Raw genomic sequence first — 16,888 nt, 5'->3', positions numbered from 1 at the left:
AGAGAGAGATTCGTACCTGTGTGACTGCGTCTGTTCAGCGTCTCTCTTAATGTGGGTTTATTACAGAAAAATAGCAATGTAACCCCATCGTTGCTGAGAAATATAATGTAGTGATCCAGTAACTTAGCTATTTTATTGCTAAAAGTCGCGGGGCGGCTCTCTGAATGCGAGAATCTCTGAGTTGGCGTGTGTGTGTGTCACAGGCCGGGGTGTGCGGACACAGAGCCAGACCACCGACACCCCCGAACAACCACACCACCCTGAGGAGCTACCCCACGGGACAGAAGAGGTCGGACAACAGGATGCACAATTGCAATTTTATTTATTAAAGGAATGTCTCTTAAAATCAAGCAGTCTCTTCCTGTGTCTCTCCAGCACACATCAGCTCTGTTCTTCTCATCCACAGGACTGGATTTCAACAGGGGATGAACTCAATTCAGCAGCTCTGGTGTGCTTCAGCACAGGCGAGGATGTCAGCATTAACTCTGTATTTCGTACGAACAGGGCTGGATGACAGCAGGGGATGAACTCAATTTAGCACTCTGATGTACTTCAGCTCAGACGAGGACTTCAACATTAACTCTGTACTTTGTACCCACAGGACTGGATGACAGCAGGAGATGAACTCAATTCAGCAGCTCTGATGTGTTTCAACACAGACAGGGAACAGGTGAGGATGTCAACATTAACTCAGTATTTCGTACCCACAGGACTGGGTGACAACAGGAGATAAACTCAATTCAGCAGCTCTGATGTGTTTCAACACAGACAGGGAACAGGTGAGGATGTCAACATTAACTCAGTATTTCGTACCCACAGGACTGGGTGACAACAGGAGATAAACTCAATTCAACAACTCTGATGTGCTTCAGGGTGTTTATCCACTCAGTCGCCCGAACAATCTGCAAAGGTGTGTACACTGCAACAATATTCAACTCCACACGTGAAAATATCAACTCAACACTGCAAATCGCTCCAAACTTTACAATGAATAAGGCAGTATTCGGGCTCAGATGGACACCTTGATAGATGGAATCTTCATACGCTGACATAAAACAGAACTCTATTATACCATCATCTCCACGTCACTTATCTTCCTCATGTATCACTCGTACCACAGCAAGTTAGCTACTAGCTGGAAAAATCCTACTTCCTCAGTCCTCAATCCTCAGTCCTCAGTCCTTCCCTTGCGCCTTTACTGCGTCTCCCTCTGTTTCTTCCTCAATCCCCTGCTCTGCTTCTCTCCAATGTTAGCGTCTTTTATGCTTCTCACGCCCCGCTAATCAGTTGGGGTTTTCCTCTCACACGTGCCGGTGATTCCGCTTGATCAGCTCTCGCTGCACTTCCGCCCTGTTCGGGAGCCCGGAACCGGCCTAGTGTTGCACCGGAAGTGTTCTCCCATAACAACAACTCCCGTGCAACAAAGGTTCCGGCCCTGGTCACCCCGTGACGTGTGTGTGTGCGTGTGAGCTTCAATAGCCCCGTTCATATGCACACTTTTATGTCATTCCGATTAAAATCATTCCAATTGAACGATTCTGTGGACAGTTTACACGAGACTATCTAAACCGATCTGGTGTTGCTGTAAGAAACACCTCAGAAAAATTAATCCTTCTGTCAGGCGCAGTTGAAGTAAGTACCTGATACAAACGTTGTCAGATGAGATGGCGTAGCCAGGCTATGTCTGTGTCATTATTCCAACATTATCTTCATAACTTGTTACAAAATAAAAAGTTTAACACTTTTAAACTTTGAATTTTGAAAAATGTGTGTATCCTTATGAAAGCAGTGTTTATATGCAGCATTTTCATTCGGACTTTTAAACCGATTACAGTGCTCTGTGTAAACACACCTGAAATGAAAACAGCGCATTAATATATAATGAGGATTCATCTGACTTGGAACTACCTGTGCAATAAACGATTTTATTGCACACCTTCCAGCCAATCAGAATCAAAAATTCAGACAGACCATGGCATAAATTACATTAGTTATTGTTAAACTAAAATGATATGTTATGGTTTTGTTTGCACTAATAAATGCTGTTGCCTACCAGCTACAATAACCAATAAAACATATTAACCATATATTTTTTTTCTATATCGTCATAAATATCATTATCGCAAATATTCTTGAAATATCGTGATATAATTTTGAGGCTATATCGCCCACCCCTACTTAGGAGTCTTTTTAAAGGGAATGATTATGGAGGGGAATTTGGTCAAACTATGGCAGCAAGACAGTGATTAGTTGTACGAAATCAAAGCTGGTGCTGTCTGCAGAGCCATTTAGTGTATGTGCACTATTTCATACAGGAAAATTTCAGTCCCTTGGCTACCATGTCAGAAGCTGCTATTCGAAGTAAATAAAATAAAAAAACGAAGTAAAAAAAAAAAAACAACAACAGCAAATTCAGCAGCTTTTAGATCTTGTTGGTCGGACTTTGTCGAGACAAACTGGACAGAGCTACCCCCTCAGCCCTGAAATCCAGCTGCTGGTGGCTCTCCGTTTTTATGCGGTGGGGAGTTTTCTGGAGGTGCATGGGGATGGATATGGGCTGAGTAACACCTCTGTGTGGTGGTGCGTTGATTCAGTAACAAACATCCTGCTCCGTCAGGCCACAGATTATATTCGCATGCCTTCTGCCAGGCACAAAGTGATGGAGGTGCATCAAGACTTCCATGCCATTCCTGGTATCCCGCAAGTAATAGGCCTTGTCGACAGGACACTTATACCCATCACCAACCCTTCAGCACTAGACCAGGCCTTCATTTGTCATAAGGGTTTCGCCACCATCAATGTCCAGGTGGTAGTGGACCACAGGGGGATGTTTGCGGATGTGGTGGCAAAGTGGCCCGGTAGAACATGACAGCTTTGTGTGGGCCAATTCAGTGGTAGGTGAAGATGGAGAAATAGGGGTTTTTGGGCAAAGCATTTTTTAGGAGACAGCGGCCAGCTACCCCCTCAGAACCTATATTTTAAATCCAGTCACCAACCCCACAACACAAGCTGAGTTTGGAACAGAAATGGTTGGTCTTTGAAATTTTGTTTCAGACAAAGCATATTGCTTCTCCAGAATCTGAAGCTTCGCCTTTTTCACCTCAGGCGTGGCCCGGGCAAGGTTGTCCTCTTGTAACCCCTGCTCGATCCCTCGCAACACTTCCAGCTTCTCCTTTTCGAGCTTCACCAGCTCTTAACTGCAGTTGCACCGGATAGAACACCTTCTGGAGCCACTCCCAGATTGCTGGTGCTGGGCGACCTCAGTGGAGGTCAATGAAGGTGCAGAGAGGCGTGGTGACGCCTGTGCCGGAGAAGCCCTGCCACTGTTAGCAGAGGAAGAGGGCATGAGTGTGCAGGGGTGCAAGGATGGACTGTTCTGTGAGCATCGAGTCGTATCCACAACTGTTCTCAGATCTATACCCCCTGAGATACCCTGTGATGCAGCTGTGATACCCAATGATTGCCAGGGCCTTTTCTTCATTAGGGCTGAGTGCAGGCACTGAGCTGGTCCCACCACCGGTTCTTGCCCGGTCTCTCCGTCTTGCTTTGGCTGCACTGGCAAAATCTTGCCACTTTACACGGACAAATTCCCACTCTCTCTGTGGGCTAGAACTTGATTCTGCCATTTTAATTGCCATGCTTTCCCAGATATCCTTTTTAGTTTTGTTAGACACTGTTGTCCGAAAACTTAAAGTGTCTTTGTGCTGAGTAACATCTTCTAAAAGTATGGCCATTTTGGTTTGGCTCTCCTCTTTCTTTCTTTCTTTCTTTCTTTCTTTCTTTCTTTCTTTCTTTTTTAATAAAAGAATGTCAAGACTTAGAGGGGCATGGTCTGAAATAACAATGAGCAGATATTCAGAGTTTACAACCTGAGGGGATAGAGAATTATTGATAAAAAAAATAATCTATACGAGAGAAAGATTGATGGACATACGAGTAGATTAATATTTTCTCGCTGTAGGACTTAAGTGTCTCCATGGGTCAATGTAACCATTTTTAATCATAAAACTCAGAAAATATCTTTGACATAGCAGAGGGAGTTTTAATTACAGTACTTGATTGATCCAAATCTGGATCAATAACAAAAGTTTAGATATGTGTTTAGCGCTGGGATCTTTCACAACAAATTCTAAGCAAAGTTTGGGGCATATACATTTACCAGAACTATTGGTGTTTGTGAAAATTTCCCTTTCACAATTACATATCTACCATTCACATCAGAAACAACACTGTCAATAGGAAAAGGCATGGTCTTATTAATCAAAATTCAACTCCTCTAGACCTAGAATCAAAGTTGAAATGAAATGTGTGATGTCCAGCGAGTTTGGAGTCTGCATTGATCCTTGTGGCACAGATGAGTTTCCCGGAGGAATACAGCGTCAGGTTTTTGTAGTTTTAAATGTGTCAAAACTTTGGATTTTTTTTTTTAAATGGGACCATTCAGTCCTTTCACATTCCAACTGAAGAATCTAACTGAGCTTCTGGTATTGTCCATCAATTTCGCTTAGTATATAAATAGTGGAGGCCACAAGCAGAAGGATAAATAAATTAATTGCGGTGGCCGTTTCTCACAGCAGTAAATGGCGCCCCTCTTAGCGACACTAGAGTTGTAGTCAAGGAAAATGAAGACCTTTAGGCCCTTATAGAGGAGTTGGTTCCAATTTCCACATCGAATAGCCTTCTCTTTGTCTTTAAAGTAGTGAAACCAAACAGTCATCCCTCTAGGCCTTTGATTCTCCTAGTCACCTGATGGCGCTGTGCCAATATGGAGTGCTCCAACAGCAGGGGAGTTGGAAAGATTTTGATCTGAGCACATCCTGGCTCCCTTCTGCTCGCTCCGGGATGCCGATGACACGGAGATTACAACGCTGAGAGCGTGACTTGAAGTCCAGCACTTTATCGGTGAGCTGTTTGTTAGCCTGAATTTAACTTTAGCACCGTTTGTTCCAGTGCTACAATGCAGTCGCTGTAATCGTTCAAGTGCTAAACAAGTTCGTCAAATTACCATCTTTGCGATTCAATGCTCGATTTAAAACTCTCAAAATACGCGAGGCAAGAGCGGAGTCAATGGCTGCTTTCACCTGTTCTGTGATGGTAGAAGTTAGCTCGGCGATCAAAGTGGCACAAAGTTTTGATGCTATGCCTGTATGAGAACCACTGGACTAAATGCTGCTAAATGTGTCTGTCGTGTTATGCCATTAATCTGGGTTTAACTTGCATTTGTCTCTGTTCACTTTAGGCCTGATGCAGCTAAAAGAGGAGGGTCAAGAATTGAATGAAAAGGAAGAGAAAGATCTCTATGAACAGGATCATGATTTCCTAATTGAAGAAAAATCATTTAGTTGCTCACAGACTAAAAAGACGTCCACACGAAAAAGAGCTCGGAAGAGAGGAACTAGAACTTTCAGCTGCCCTCAGTGTGAGAAGAGTCTCACTAATAAAGCAAACCTTAAAGTCCACATGAGAGTTCACACTGGAGAGAAGCCTTACACCTGCCAACAGTGTGGAAAGAGTTTTAATCAAAGTAACAGCCTTAAATCCCACATGAGAATTCACACTGGAGAGATGCCTCACACCTGCCCACAGTGTGGAAAGAGTTTTTCTGATAAAGGAAACCTTCAAAAACACATGAGAATTCACACTGGAGAGAAGCCTCACACCTGCCAACAGTGTGGGAAAAGTTTAGCTGAAAATGGGAGTCTTAAATCCCACATGAGAGTTCACACTGGAGAGAAGCCTCACATCTGCCAGCAGTGTGGAAAAAGTTTCACTCAAAGAAGCAGCCTTAAAACCCACATGAGAAGTCACACTGGACTGAAGCCTTTCACCTGCCAACAGTGTGGAAAGAGTTTCGCTAATATCAGAAACCTTACAGTTCACATGAGAGCTCACACTGGAGAGAAGCCATTCCCCTGCCTGCAGTGTGGAAAGAGTTTCACCCAAAAAGTGCATCTTAAAGCCCACATGAGAATTCACACTGGGGAGAGGCCTTTCACCTGCCAGTAGTGTGGAAACAGTTTCACTCAAAAAGGAAACCTTAATGCCCACATGAGAATTCACACTGGGGACATGCCATTCACTTGTGACCAGTTTGGAAAGAGTTTCAGATTTAAAGCAAACCTTAATTTCCACATGAGGAGTCACTAAAGAGAGAACTGTTTTGTCGTCAGTGTGGAAGGAGTTTCACAGACCGGAATCATCTTAAGAGACGCATAATAACTCACACCAGAGAGAAGCCTTTCATGGGCCATTATGTGGAAAGAGTTTCAGGTTTAAGGCAAACCTTCAGACGCACATAAGAGTTCAAGGCAAGGCAACTTAAACTTGAACAAGTTCACAACAACAAGTTCACACTGAAGAGAAGCCTAAAGGGTAAATATAGAATCTTGAGGAAAACATATATATCATGCCTTGTAAATGTATATCAAGAATATCATTAATACAACTCAAAATGTAATTCAAATAATAAAAGGTATTGATGTATACAATTTTTTTTAAATGTACATTGAAACTAGTCAGAGGCGCCACAAGCCGCTCCACTTCCATCTCCTTCACCACCTTCCGCTGCTGCCTCTGCCAGTCCAATGGCCCGGAGGTGGAGGATAGCAGCGGGTTCATGAGAATGAACCTCATTGGTTCTTGAGGAAGCTCAAACGTGGTGCGTAACACGAGAATGAACCTCATTGCTTACACCGAACCCAAATATGTTAATGACTATATATTGTGTTCAATAAACATAAAACATTAGTCATAATCTGTTGCTCATATATTTTATTTAATGTAATGTTGTTGCTTGTTAAGATAATGTAAACCCATGAGGCAAGAAAAACTTAAAAGCATATTCATATATCTTAAAACTTATACATATACATGAGCCTAAGCTCTTTTCAATAAAATCCATGCAAAAGTTAATATCAGATCATTTTACAGTAAAGGATGTAGCGAATATTCTTCAGTTTTATGCAAAACAGAAATACAACAAATAGAATATCAGATCTGTGTCATATGGCCAAAAATAAATGCAAAAAAATGCTTTTTTTCATAGTTGTGGTTGACATATGAAAACTGCAACACTGTATCTTACAGAGTAACCCGATGTAACCTTGCTCTCACTTGAAATGTGTCCCCGCCTGACATGAGGATGAGTAAATAAAAACAATGCAGTCAATTGTAGCGCTCTTGTCACTTAAAATACTGTCCTTTACGGCATTTTAAACGTCCAAAAACGTTGTCAATTGCGGTGCCCTTTATCAAATAAAACGCTGTGATTTACGGTGCTTTAACCGACCAAAAAACGTCATCAATTGTTTCATTTATTTACATCAGTTACACCGCATTTGTTGTTACTTATTATTTTATTTATTATTTATTTTAAGGTCATTATTGCCTACTTTTTAACCTATAAAGGAAGATTCTTTGAAATGTAGGGAAGTACAGGATATGTAAATTTTCCTCAAAAAAAGTCTTCCTTCTTCTTTTGCCATTACGTGTTTGACAAATTAATTAACAGACAAGGAAGTTTAGTTTTAAATACAGTCACAGTACCTTATACAGAACATAGGGCAAAGTCCTCTCTTAAACATCTCTTATCTGTAGTTTTACTGTCCAGTAAGCAAGGTTACATATATTTAAAGTAACACACCTATCATGGTAAAATATGACCCAGTTGTTACATTGTGCTTATTTTCAAAGAAACAATGAAAACTTGAAGAACACAAAGAAGTGTCTAAATATTAAAGATAACGTGTGCATATGAATTAAATGTTGTTTGGCCAGTATGAAACAAGGATTTGATCTGCTGTAAAGTGTATAAAATAAATAAATAAATAAAAGTGTATAGGGTCACTAGTGACCAAAGGTCTGTAATAGTGTAAGAATTTTTTTTTATATACATTGACATCCCTGACATTTCTGATGTCTTATTATGTGCAATTTATCTTTATTCCTCAAGGTGGCAATGTCTGATACAGATCCTGCAGAGCAAACTGTAAGCAATCAAATATTAGTGTCACTCTCACTTGATTGTGGATCTGTTGAAGCGATCAAAATATTAATTTTGAAGACATTGAAAACTATAGTTTTTTAAGAATATGGCTCAGATTGTGAATATGGGACAGATGTTAAATGTACTGGGGAAATGAGCTCTAATTATGTAAAAAAAAAAAAACCTTGCTCAAACTGAACCTTTCCCATTTCCAAAATGTAACGAAATATGCTTGATCTTAGAGACCCATCCATGTTCGATATAGTTCTGGGTCGCTAAAGACCAGAATATGCAATAATTATCGACCAAACTATTTAAATGAATTAAATTCAAGGGTCAAGGGCTCAAGTAAATGACACACTGATCACCAAATGAAATATAATCTATAAATAATCAAAATTACCTAGCTAAACCTCTTTTAATTCTCAATTAGAACTTTTGTAGACATATTTCATAAATTAAATCAAACCTATTTGTATTAAGGGAAGATGTTAATGCTGTTTGTAGAGTTGTTTAATCGTCCTTTGATGAGATCTTGAGAAATGTAATGTTAATTTTGCTGTGTGTACTTTTTTTGTATATTTGTAATTTGTGTTTCTTATATATATATATATATATATATATATATATATATATATATATATATATATATATATATATATATATATATATATATATATATATATATATATATATATATAATTTACTGTATGTGTATGTATATATAATATATATATATAATATATAATTTTTATTTAATTTTATTCTTTTCTTGTAACAGCATTCATGGTGGAAAGCAAAGTAAGAATTGTATTGTACTGTGCGTATGACAACAAAGGCTTTGAACTTTGAACTGTCTTGTGTCCCAGTACTAGACTCAGAATGTGTGACGCAATGTCACAAATGTCATTCTGAGCTCAAAGAAACCTTTGTAGACGGTGCTTTTTTGTCTATTTCTGTATGTCATTTTATCTCTTAACTATATATTTCATTGTGTTCTGTCTATCTCTGTTTATCTGTCTTTTTCTGTGTTGTTTGTCTTTTTTTACCTGTAATTTCGCAATCATTCTACAAAGCATGTCGGATATTTTGGGTCTTTTAACGACGGACAGTGAATCTATGAACAAGAAACATCGACACATTATTCATGGTTAGTAACTACTATTTCATTAAATACTGATAGATAAAGATTGAAATGTGTCATGTATCCATTCACATTGATTTGAGACTTATCAGACAGCTTTGAGACAATATCTATATCTGTTTTTTTGGTTATTATTTGATCTTTTATAGTAATTATAGCAAATTTACATAAAAACAACATTCTGATGCTTCATATGTCTTCATAAAAATGCACATACATCTCACAACCTTCATTTCAAATAATTCATTTAGATTGTGAATGTGTATTTTCATAATTTAGTCTGTCTACTCTACAGTAACATATTCCGTGTCAGACCTCCCCTCCTGCATTCGTGTGTCAGTGTATGTGTGTGAGCAGTGCTTAATTCAAAAATCAAATCATAAGCCGGAGAGTGCATTTGGGAGTGGAGGGGTGTACTGAAAACAGCATGCTATGTGCAGTGTTGCCAGATTGGGCGGTTTTGAATTTTATTATGCAGGTAAAAACTTGGGCTGGTTTGGGTTTCGGTGGTTTTCAAACATCTAAAACTCAAGTGTGCATGTACTCCTGTGAGAAAAATGCCTGCTAATTACGTTGCTTATTCGCGTTTTGCACTTAAATTGGCATATTTTTACAGTTTACATTGAAAATGATGCATGTGTTTTTCCAAGGGTTAAAGTCTTTGTTAATTTCTTGATTGCTGTGTTGACAGTTTCCACCTAGACATTTTAGTCATTTGCTAATTCACTGTAAAAAATGCTTTTCTTATTTAGTATTTTTGTCTGGTTTCCAGTCTAAATATATATAAATTCTTAAATCAAGATGCATTTACTAGATAAGTAAAATCACATAAGATATTTGTTCTTGTTTTCTGGGGGCAAAAAATAAAAAATGAAGTGAGTTTTTGCTTCAAACAAGCACAATTATCTGCCAATGGGGTATGGAAAATAATCTTGTTAAAACTGCTTTTTTTGCAGTGTTCTCTTTTAAAGGGTTAGTTCACCCAGAAATGTAAATTCTGTCATTAATGACGTCCCCTCATGTCGCAGGACACCCGTCAGACCTCCGTTCATCTTCAGATACAAATGAAGATATTTTAGTGTAAATCCGATGCTCAGAAAGGCCTCCATTGGCTCAATGCACTGCACACTCTCAAGACCCATAAAAGCACTAAAGACTAAAGATACAAAGTCCATCTCACTACAGTGATTTCAAAACACGGCATCATGAAGCTTCGAAGCGTTATGAATCAGCTAAATAAATCATGACTGATCACGTTTCAAACCGCCAAACTGCTGAAATCACGTGACTTTGGCGATCCAAACCACTGAATCGTCTCACTGATTCATAACGCTTCAAACCACTGAATCGTCTCACTGATTCATAATGCTTCAAACTGCTGAATCGACTCACTGATTCATAACGCTTCAAACCACTGAATCGTCTCACTGATTCATAATGCTTCAAACCACTGAATCGACTCACTGATTCATAATGCTTCAAACCACTGAATCGTCTCACTGATTCGTAATGCTTCAAACCACTGAATCGACTCACTGATTCATAATGCTTCAAACTGCTGAATCGACTCACTGATTCATAACGCTTCAAACCACTGAATCGTCTCACTGATTCATAACGCTTCAAACCACTGAATCGTCTCACTGATTCATAATGCTTCAAACCGCTGAATCGTCTCACTGATTCATAATGCTTCAAACCACTGAATCGACTCACTGATTCATAACGCTTCAAACCGCTGAATCGACTCACTGATTCGTAACGCTTCAAACCACTGAATCGTCTCACTGATTCATAATGCTTCAAACCACTGAATCGACTCAATGATTCATAACGCTTCAAACCGCTGAATCGACTCACTGATTCATAACGCTTCAAACCACTGAATCGTCTCACTGATTCATAATGCTTCAAACCACTGAATCGACTCACTGATTCATAACGCTTCGAAGCTTCATGATGCTGTGTTTTGAAATCGGTCATCACTATATAAGTCGTTATTTAGGTTTTTTTTGCGCACAAAAACTATTCTCGTCGCTTCATAAAGTTATTGTAGAACCGCTGTAGTGAGACAGAATTTTCATTTTTAGGTGAACTAACCCTTTAATGTATTTGGCTTGTTTTGTTCGGTTGTCCTAAGATTTTTATTTAATTTTGGCATCATTATTTTGTTTAACCTCTTAACTGTCCCACAGGTGGGACGCCTGGTGCTCTTTTTTTGATCGCCTTTTTTTCGTATCATATATTTGAGTAATTATCATAAATTAGGGATCATTTGAAAGCTTACAAACTCAAAATTCATCCTGGGAAAACTGTTTTGAAATCGGACATTGCGTTACCATGGAAACGTTACTCTAAAATATTCTAGTGGGCTCCTCCCCTAGTGGGCGGTGTCACGTTTCATATTACAACAATTATTTTAGCTACTTTATAATCAAAATCTTTTCCAATCTTTACAAAACACATATTGTCGGAAAGGTCTGAGTCTCAAGGGTCCATATTTGGTGACCGTTTTGTGATGGAAGTGACATTTGGACAGAAAATTACAGGAAATTGCATCAAAAAATCAATAAATGGAATTTGAATGACACCCGGTGGCTATTTGTGGTACAGCGCCTAAACAATCTCATGGGAACTTCAATTTTTGTGATATCAACTTCAAATTTGGAACACAAATTGGTTAGACATATGGCTTTGATTTTATAGTAAGTTTAGAGTAAATTATTTTTTGTAAAAAATATATCTTATATGAAATAAAAAAATATTTAGTCCAGTATTTTTCATTTATAGTAAATTTATAGTAAAAAACTTCCATAACTCTTTTCTGCAATAATCTGCAGAGTGTCGTCTTTAAAACGAGACCAAACTTTGGTCTTTATTCCAAAGCATTCTTGAATTACAGCCCTTTAAGTTTGGATAGTGCATTTTCATGTGTATTCTCAAAAAGGGGGTGACAGTTAAAGGGTTTAAAGGAGTTCAAAGTGGTGCTTATCAACCTTGATTGACATGGTAATAACATGCTATCACATTATTTTGGCAGTTAAAGTTTTGGCCGGGTTTTTCTTGGAGTGGGTGGGTTTTGGTGAGCTTTTGGGCTGGAAATCCTCGACGCAATCTGGCAACAATAGATATGTTCTCAAATCCCCACTTACTAACCTATTTCCACTATTCTGTACACACTCAATTGCCCACATCACTTCACGCTTAAAGGAACACTCCACTTTTTTGAAAATAGGCTCATTTTCCGTCTCCCCTAGAGTTAAACAGTTGAGTTTAACCGGTTTCGAATCCATTCAGCCGATCTCCGGGTCTGGCGGTAGCACTTTTAGCATAGCTTAGCATAGATCATTGAATCTGATTAGACCGTTAGCATCTCGCTCAATAATGACCAAAGAGTTCTGTACTCTTCTGTAGTTACATCTTGTACTAAGACCGACGGAAAATAATTAGTTGTGATTTCCTTGGCCGACAGTGTTTTTGTTTTTGTTTCATATTCTTATTTTGTCATGTTCACTGTCATGTTTCCTGGTTTGTCATGTGATTTCATTGTGCCCTCATGTGATCATGTCATCTGCTTCCAGTCTCTTATGTCATGTCTTAATTGTTCACAGGTGTGTTTTGTTTAGTCATTAATCTCTGTGTATTTAAGCCCATGAGAGTATAGTTCCTAGCCATATCGGCCTAGAAAATCACAACTTTCCATTTCCCGTCAGTCTTAGTACATGATGTAACTACAGAAGAGTTTTAAATAGGAAAAATATTGAAACTCTTCATTTTTTAAGTGAGGTGCTAACGGTCTAATCAGATTCAATGATCTATGCTAAGCTATGCTAAAAGTGCCACCACCAGACCCGGAGATCGGCTGAATGGATTCGAAACCGGTAAAACTCAACTGTTTAACTCAAGGGGAGACGGAAAATGAGTGTTCCTTTAACTGTAGGGCTTACAGCACTCACAGTCCGCTATTTATTTCTCAACAGGTCTAGCATACACAATAATACTTAAGAGTACTAAAAAAAGAATCACACCAAGCTTTTAGAAATATTAATACAGATAACACATACATGCTCCAGTTTTTGAGAAAATATGATGTGATGTTGGTTGTGTATTGACGATGGCATAATCATAATCAGCGCGATACCACAAAGTTATATTTTTTACAACGTACTGTGGATAATAACTTGATAAACTCTTTTTGAAGATACTTGTTAAATGTATACAGGCGTTTCTTTGACATCTTAGCGAGTTCGCGCCTGACTCGATATCCTCCACGCCCTCTAATGTGGCGTTCACACCGGACGCGATTAGCGCGAATAATTCGCGCTTATCGCGCAAAGGTGGACGCTTGAACATTTTGAGTTTACTCGCTTCATTCGCGCGTGAAATTCGCGTGTGACAACTACACAACAGACGCGAATTCGCGTCATGGGAGGGGCTTCTGCCCTATATGAGCCTATATGAGCCTATATGAGCCCAAATGAGCCTTTATGAGCCTATATGAGCCTATATGAGCCTATATGAGCCTTTATGAGCCTTTATGAGCCTATATGAGCCTATATGACCCTATATGAGCCTATATGAGCCTTTATGAGCCTATATGAGCCTATATGAGCCTTTATGACCCTATATGACCCTATATGACCCTATATGAGCCCATATGAGCCTTTATGAGCCTATATGAGCCTTTATGAGCCTATATGAGCCTATATGAGCCTTTATGACCCTATATGACCCTATATGACCCTATATGAGCCTATATGAGCCTATATGAGCCTTTATGACCCTATATGAGCCTATATGAGTCCATATGAGCCTATATGAGCCTGTATGAGCCTATATGAGTCTATATGAGCCTATATGAGCCTATATGGTATATGAGCCTTTTTTGTAAAAAATACTACTATTAATGTGTGACAAAACGTAGTTTAAAGACTTTTTCAGGCGATAATATAGTTGTTTAAAGCTCAAATCTGTGGTTAATTTATAAAAAGAGTGCCTATTTGAGCATTTTATCTGGCGTTTTCGGAGTTGTGAGATCCAGGCGATCAGTGGAATTCCGCGCTCGTTTACCCGGCGAGACCCGCCTTTCCTCGGCTAGTCCTTCTCACATTTGCCGCTGGCTCTGGCTCTTTTTTTCTGCTCCAGTCTCGTTGTGAAATGGCTGACATAGATTTTGTTGAGAGGGTAACTCACTTTCTTCCAAGCAAGATCCTTTTTATTCCTGTTCCTGTAGTGATAGGATGATGTATCATACAGCTCCGGGTATCCACATACGGCCACGATTATCTTGTCCTCCATTGTTGTTCGGATTTCTGCCTCCGCTTGTAATTGCGTCACTACTAGAGCAAGCTCGTGATTGGTTAATGCGGCGCGAAATATCCGCCAAAGTTCCGATTTTTCAACTTGAGCGATTCGCGCAAACCGCGCGTTCAAAACGCTCAATTCGTATCATTCGCGCGAATCTCGCCGCAGAATGCCATTACGCGTCTCTGCATTGACTTAACATGTAAATCACTCGCACGAATCGCGTCCGGTGTGAACGCAGCATAACACCCCGCCTTCACCAACTGCAAGTTAATCGATAACGAATTGTGATTGGATGGTAATTTTGTTGTTCCATGAGCTTGGCTACTTTTGATAGGCTATTACTACTCGCTCTATGATCACCCAGCCATAAAGAAGTTTTGACCATAAAGAAATAATATTTTTCATAATAAGTCGTGACACTAAAAATAGAGCTGAAATATGGGACTGTACCGGGAAAAACGGGAAGTCTGGTCACCGTAATAATTTGATTTACTGATCTCATCCAGTATTTAATATCTGATTATGTAGGGGCTGTTTTATTCTTTTTGCGGTCACATTCCTTTGACACTTCAGTCAAATGTAGGCGCTCCAAAGTGGCATGTCAGATATGTTGTCTCTCTTAGCGACAGACAGTGAATTTGCATAGTTTCACTCCCATGTCATTTGTTTGTTGAAAACCTGTTTCTGGTTTAACAGGTTCAAGTTCAGAAGAAAAAACCTTCCCCCAGTCCTTTATGACAATGCAGAATTGAGTTTCAGAACATCTGCTTAAGACGCCAGTTCAATGGAGGAACGAGAAACATCGACACCGTCATTATTCATGGTTAGTAACTACTACTTCATTAAATACTGACAGATATAGATTTAAATGTGTCATGTATCCATTCACATTGATTTGAGACTTGTCAGACAGCTTTGAGACAATATCTATTTTCTAATATCTAGTTTGTTGGTTGCAATTATTTGATCTTTTATAGTAATTATAGCAAATATACATAAAAACAACATTCTGATGTTTCATATGTCTTCATAAATATGCACATTCATCTTACAACCTTCATTTCAACTAATTCATTTAGATTGTGAATGTGTATTTTCATAATTTAGTCTGTCTACAGTAACATATTCCGTGTCAGACCTCCCCTCCTGCGTTCGTGTGTCAGTGTATGTGTGTGTGAGCAGTGCTTAATTCAAAAATCAAATCATATGCCGTAGAGTGCATTTGAGAGTGGAGGGGTGTACTGAAAACAGCATGCTATGTGCAGTGTTGCCAGATTGGGCGGTTTTGAATTTTATTATGTGGGTAAAAACTTGGGCTGGTTTGGGTTTCGGTGGTTTTCAAACATCTAAAACTCAAGTGTGCATGTACTCCTGTGAGAAAAATGTTGCTTATTCCAATCTTTCCAATTCCAATCTCATTCTATTAAAATCAAAATAGAATACAATCAAAATGAAGTGATTTTTGCTTAAAACAAGCAAAATGATCTGCCAATGGGGTTTGGGACAGAAACAAAAAGACATTGGCTGATATTAGCTTGTTCTAAGCAAAAATCACCTTTTTTTTCAGAAAGTAAGAACAATTATCTTATGTAATTTCACTTATCTAGTAAAAGCATCTTGATTTAAGAATTTTTAGATATTTAGACTAGGAACAAGACAAAATACTAAGTAAGAAGGGCATTTTTTTTGCAGTGTAGTTGACAGACAATTCCTTCAGCGGTTCGATTATCTAGCTCTACGAGTTCAGTAAAAATATTTGTAGGCATGTGCATATTTGGCAGCTGAACCCTAAGGCATATGAACAAGGAACTAGTTTTCTTTAAACTGGTTGAGTTTACGTGCACACTGTACTATTTTTTCAAACAGCTTTTTTCCGCATATTTACACACGCAACACTGGAATGTAGAATTCCATCCATTTACCTCCTGGAAATCGAAGTCATGTCCGGGCATGTGGCATTTAGCCTCTCAAGTTGTAGTGGTTATCTCTTCAGACTGACTATAAACTAAAGCCCTTTATGATGGTGTCTCTTTTTCCCTTATCAGACTGTCTGCTGAATGAGCCTTGGTCCGGACATTTTCAAAAACACTTTTTGGTAACCCTTTACTTTATAAGACTGACATGAATATGTTTTTATGCATGTTTATGACAACTGCCATTGAGTGTCATTTATGTCATCTTTAATGCAAAGATGACTTTATTTGAGATGTCATTATAGTCAGTATAGTATAGTATAAGCACCTAGTAGTATCAAACCAAAATCTTCTTTTAGCCAAACCCATTTCAAACAATGTTATCTTATTATATTATTGTTACCTTATAGACTCAAGAATACATCCATTCCAGACACAGAAGACGCTCTGATGTGAATTTACAACATATTTATTTTACCAACCAAACATGTTAGAAGTACACACACATACATTTAAATAAAATACATAAAAACATTGAGA

The 16,888-nt window shown here is 38.7% G+C and overlaps 2 protein-coding genes across 4 annotated transcripts in view; both read left to right on the top strand.

Moving 5' to 3' along the window:
• Positions 1-203: 203 nt before the first annotated feature.
• Positions 204-6,752, top strand: LOC307127090 (uncharacterized protein). Of its 2 annotated transcripts, XR_013816598.1 has the most exons (4): positions 204-670; positions 820-910; positions 5,240-6,372; positions 6,516-6,752. XR_013816598.1 is itself a non-coding variant. In XM_079818083.1 (3 exons), exons 1-3 carry the CDS (start codon positions 608-610, stop codon positions 6,004-6,006), a joined length of 921 nt encoding a protein of 306 aa, XP_079674209.1. In that variant the 5' UTR covers positions 520-607; the 3' UTR covers positions 6,007-6,486. The 2 variants fall into 2 exon arrangements, 1 of the variants encoding a protein (XP_079674209.1); XM_079818083.1 differs by lacking the exon at positions 6,516-6,752 and having other exon boundaries at positions 520-670; positions 5,240-6,486.
• Positions 6,753-8,854: 2,102 nt separating this feature from the next.
• LOC307127082 (NACHT, LRR and PYD domains-containing protein 3-like) overlaps positions 8,855-16,888 on the top strand; it is a 34,751-nt gene continuing 26,717 nt past the window's right edge. The window contains exons 1-2 of one of the 2 annotated variants that reach the window (XM_079818071.1): positions 8,855-9,134; positions 15,132-15,258. The gene's annotated coding sequence lies outside the window, so the exon portion shown is untranslated. Of the gene's footprint in view, positions 9,135-15,131; positions 15,259-16,888 lie in introns of those variants that run through there. The other variant, XM_079818070.1, reaches the window with a different exon arrangement.

Source organism: Gobio gobio (genome assembly GCF_949357685.1).
Source record: "Gobio gobio genome assembly, chromosome: 5".
NCBI lineage: Eukaryota > Metazoa > Chordata > Actinopteri > Cypriniformes > Gobionidae > Gobio > Gobio gobio.
This window is presented reverse-complemented; position numbering and strand designations above follow the sequence as displayed.

Excerpts from the sequence above, each read along its gene's own strand:
- LOC307127090 (XM_079818083.1), top strand. The coding sequence starts at position 608 with ATGACAGCAGGAGATGAACTCAATTCAGCAGCTCTGATGTGTTTCAAC. Across the intron at positions 671-819 it reads TCAACACAGACAGGGAACAG|GACTGGGTGACAACAGGAGA; the intron begins GTGAGGATGTCA and ends TCGTACCCACAG. Across the intron at positions 911-5,239 it reads CGCCCGAACAATCTGCAAAG|GCCTGATGCAGCTAAAAGAG; the intron begins GTGTGTACACTG and ends TGTTCACTTTAG.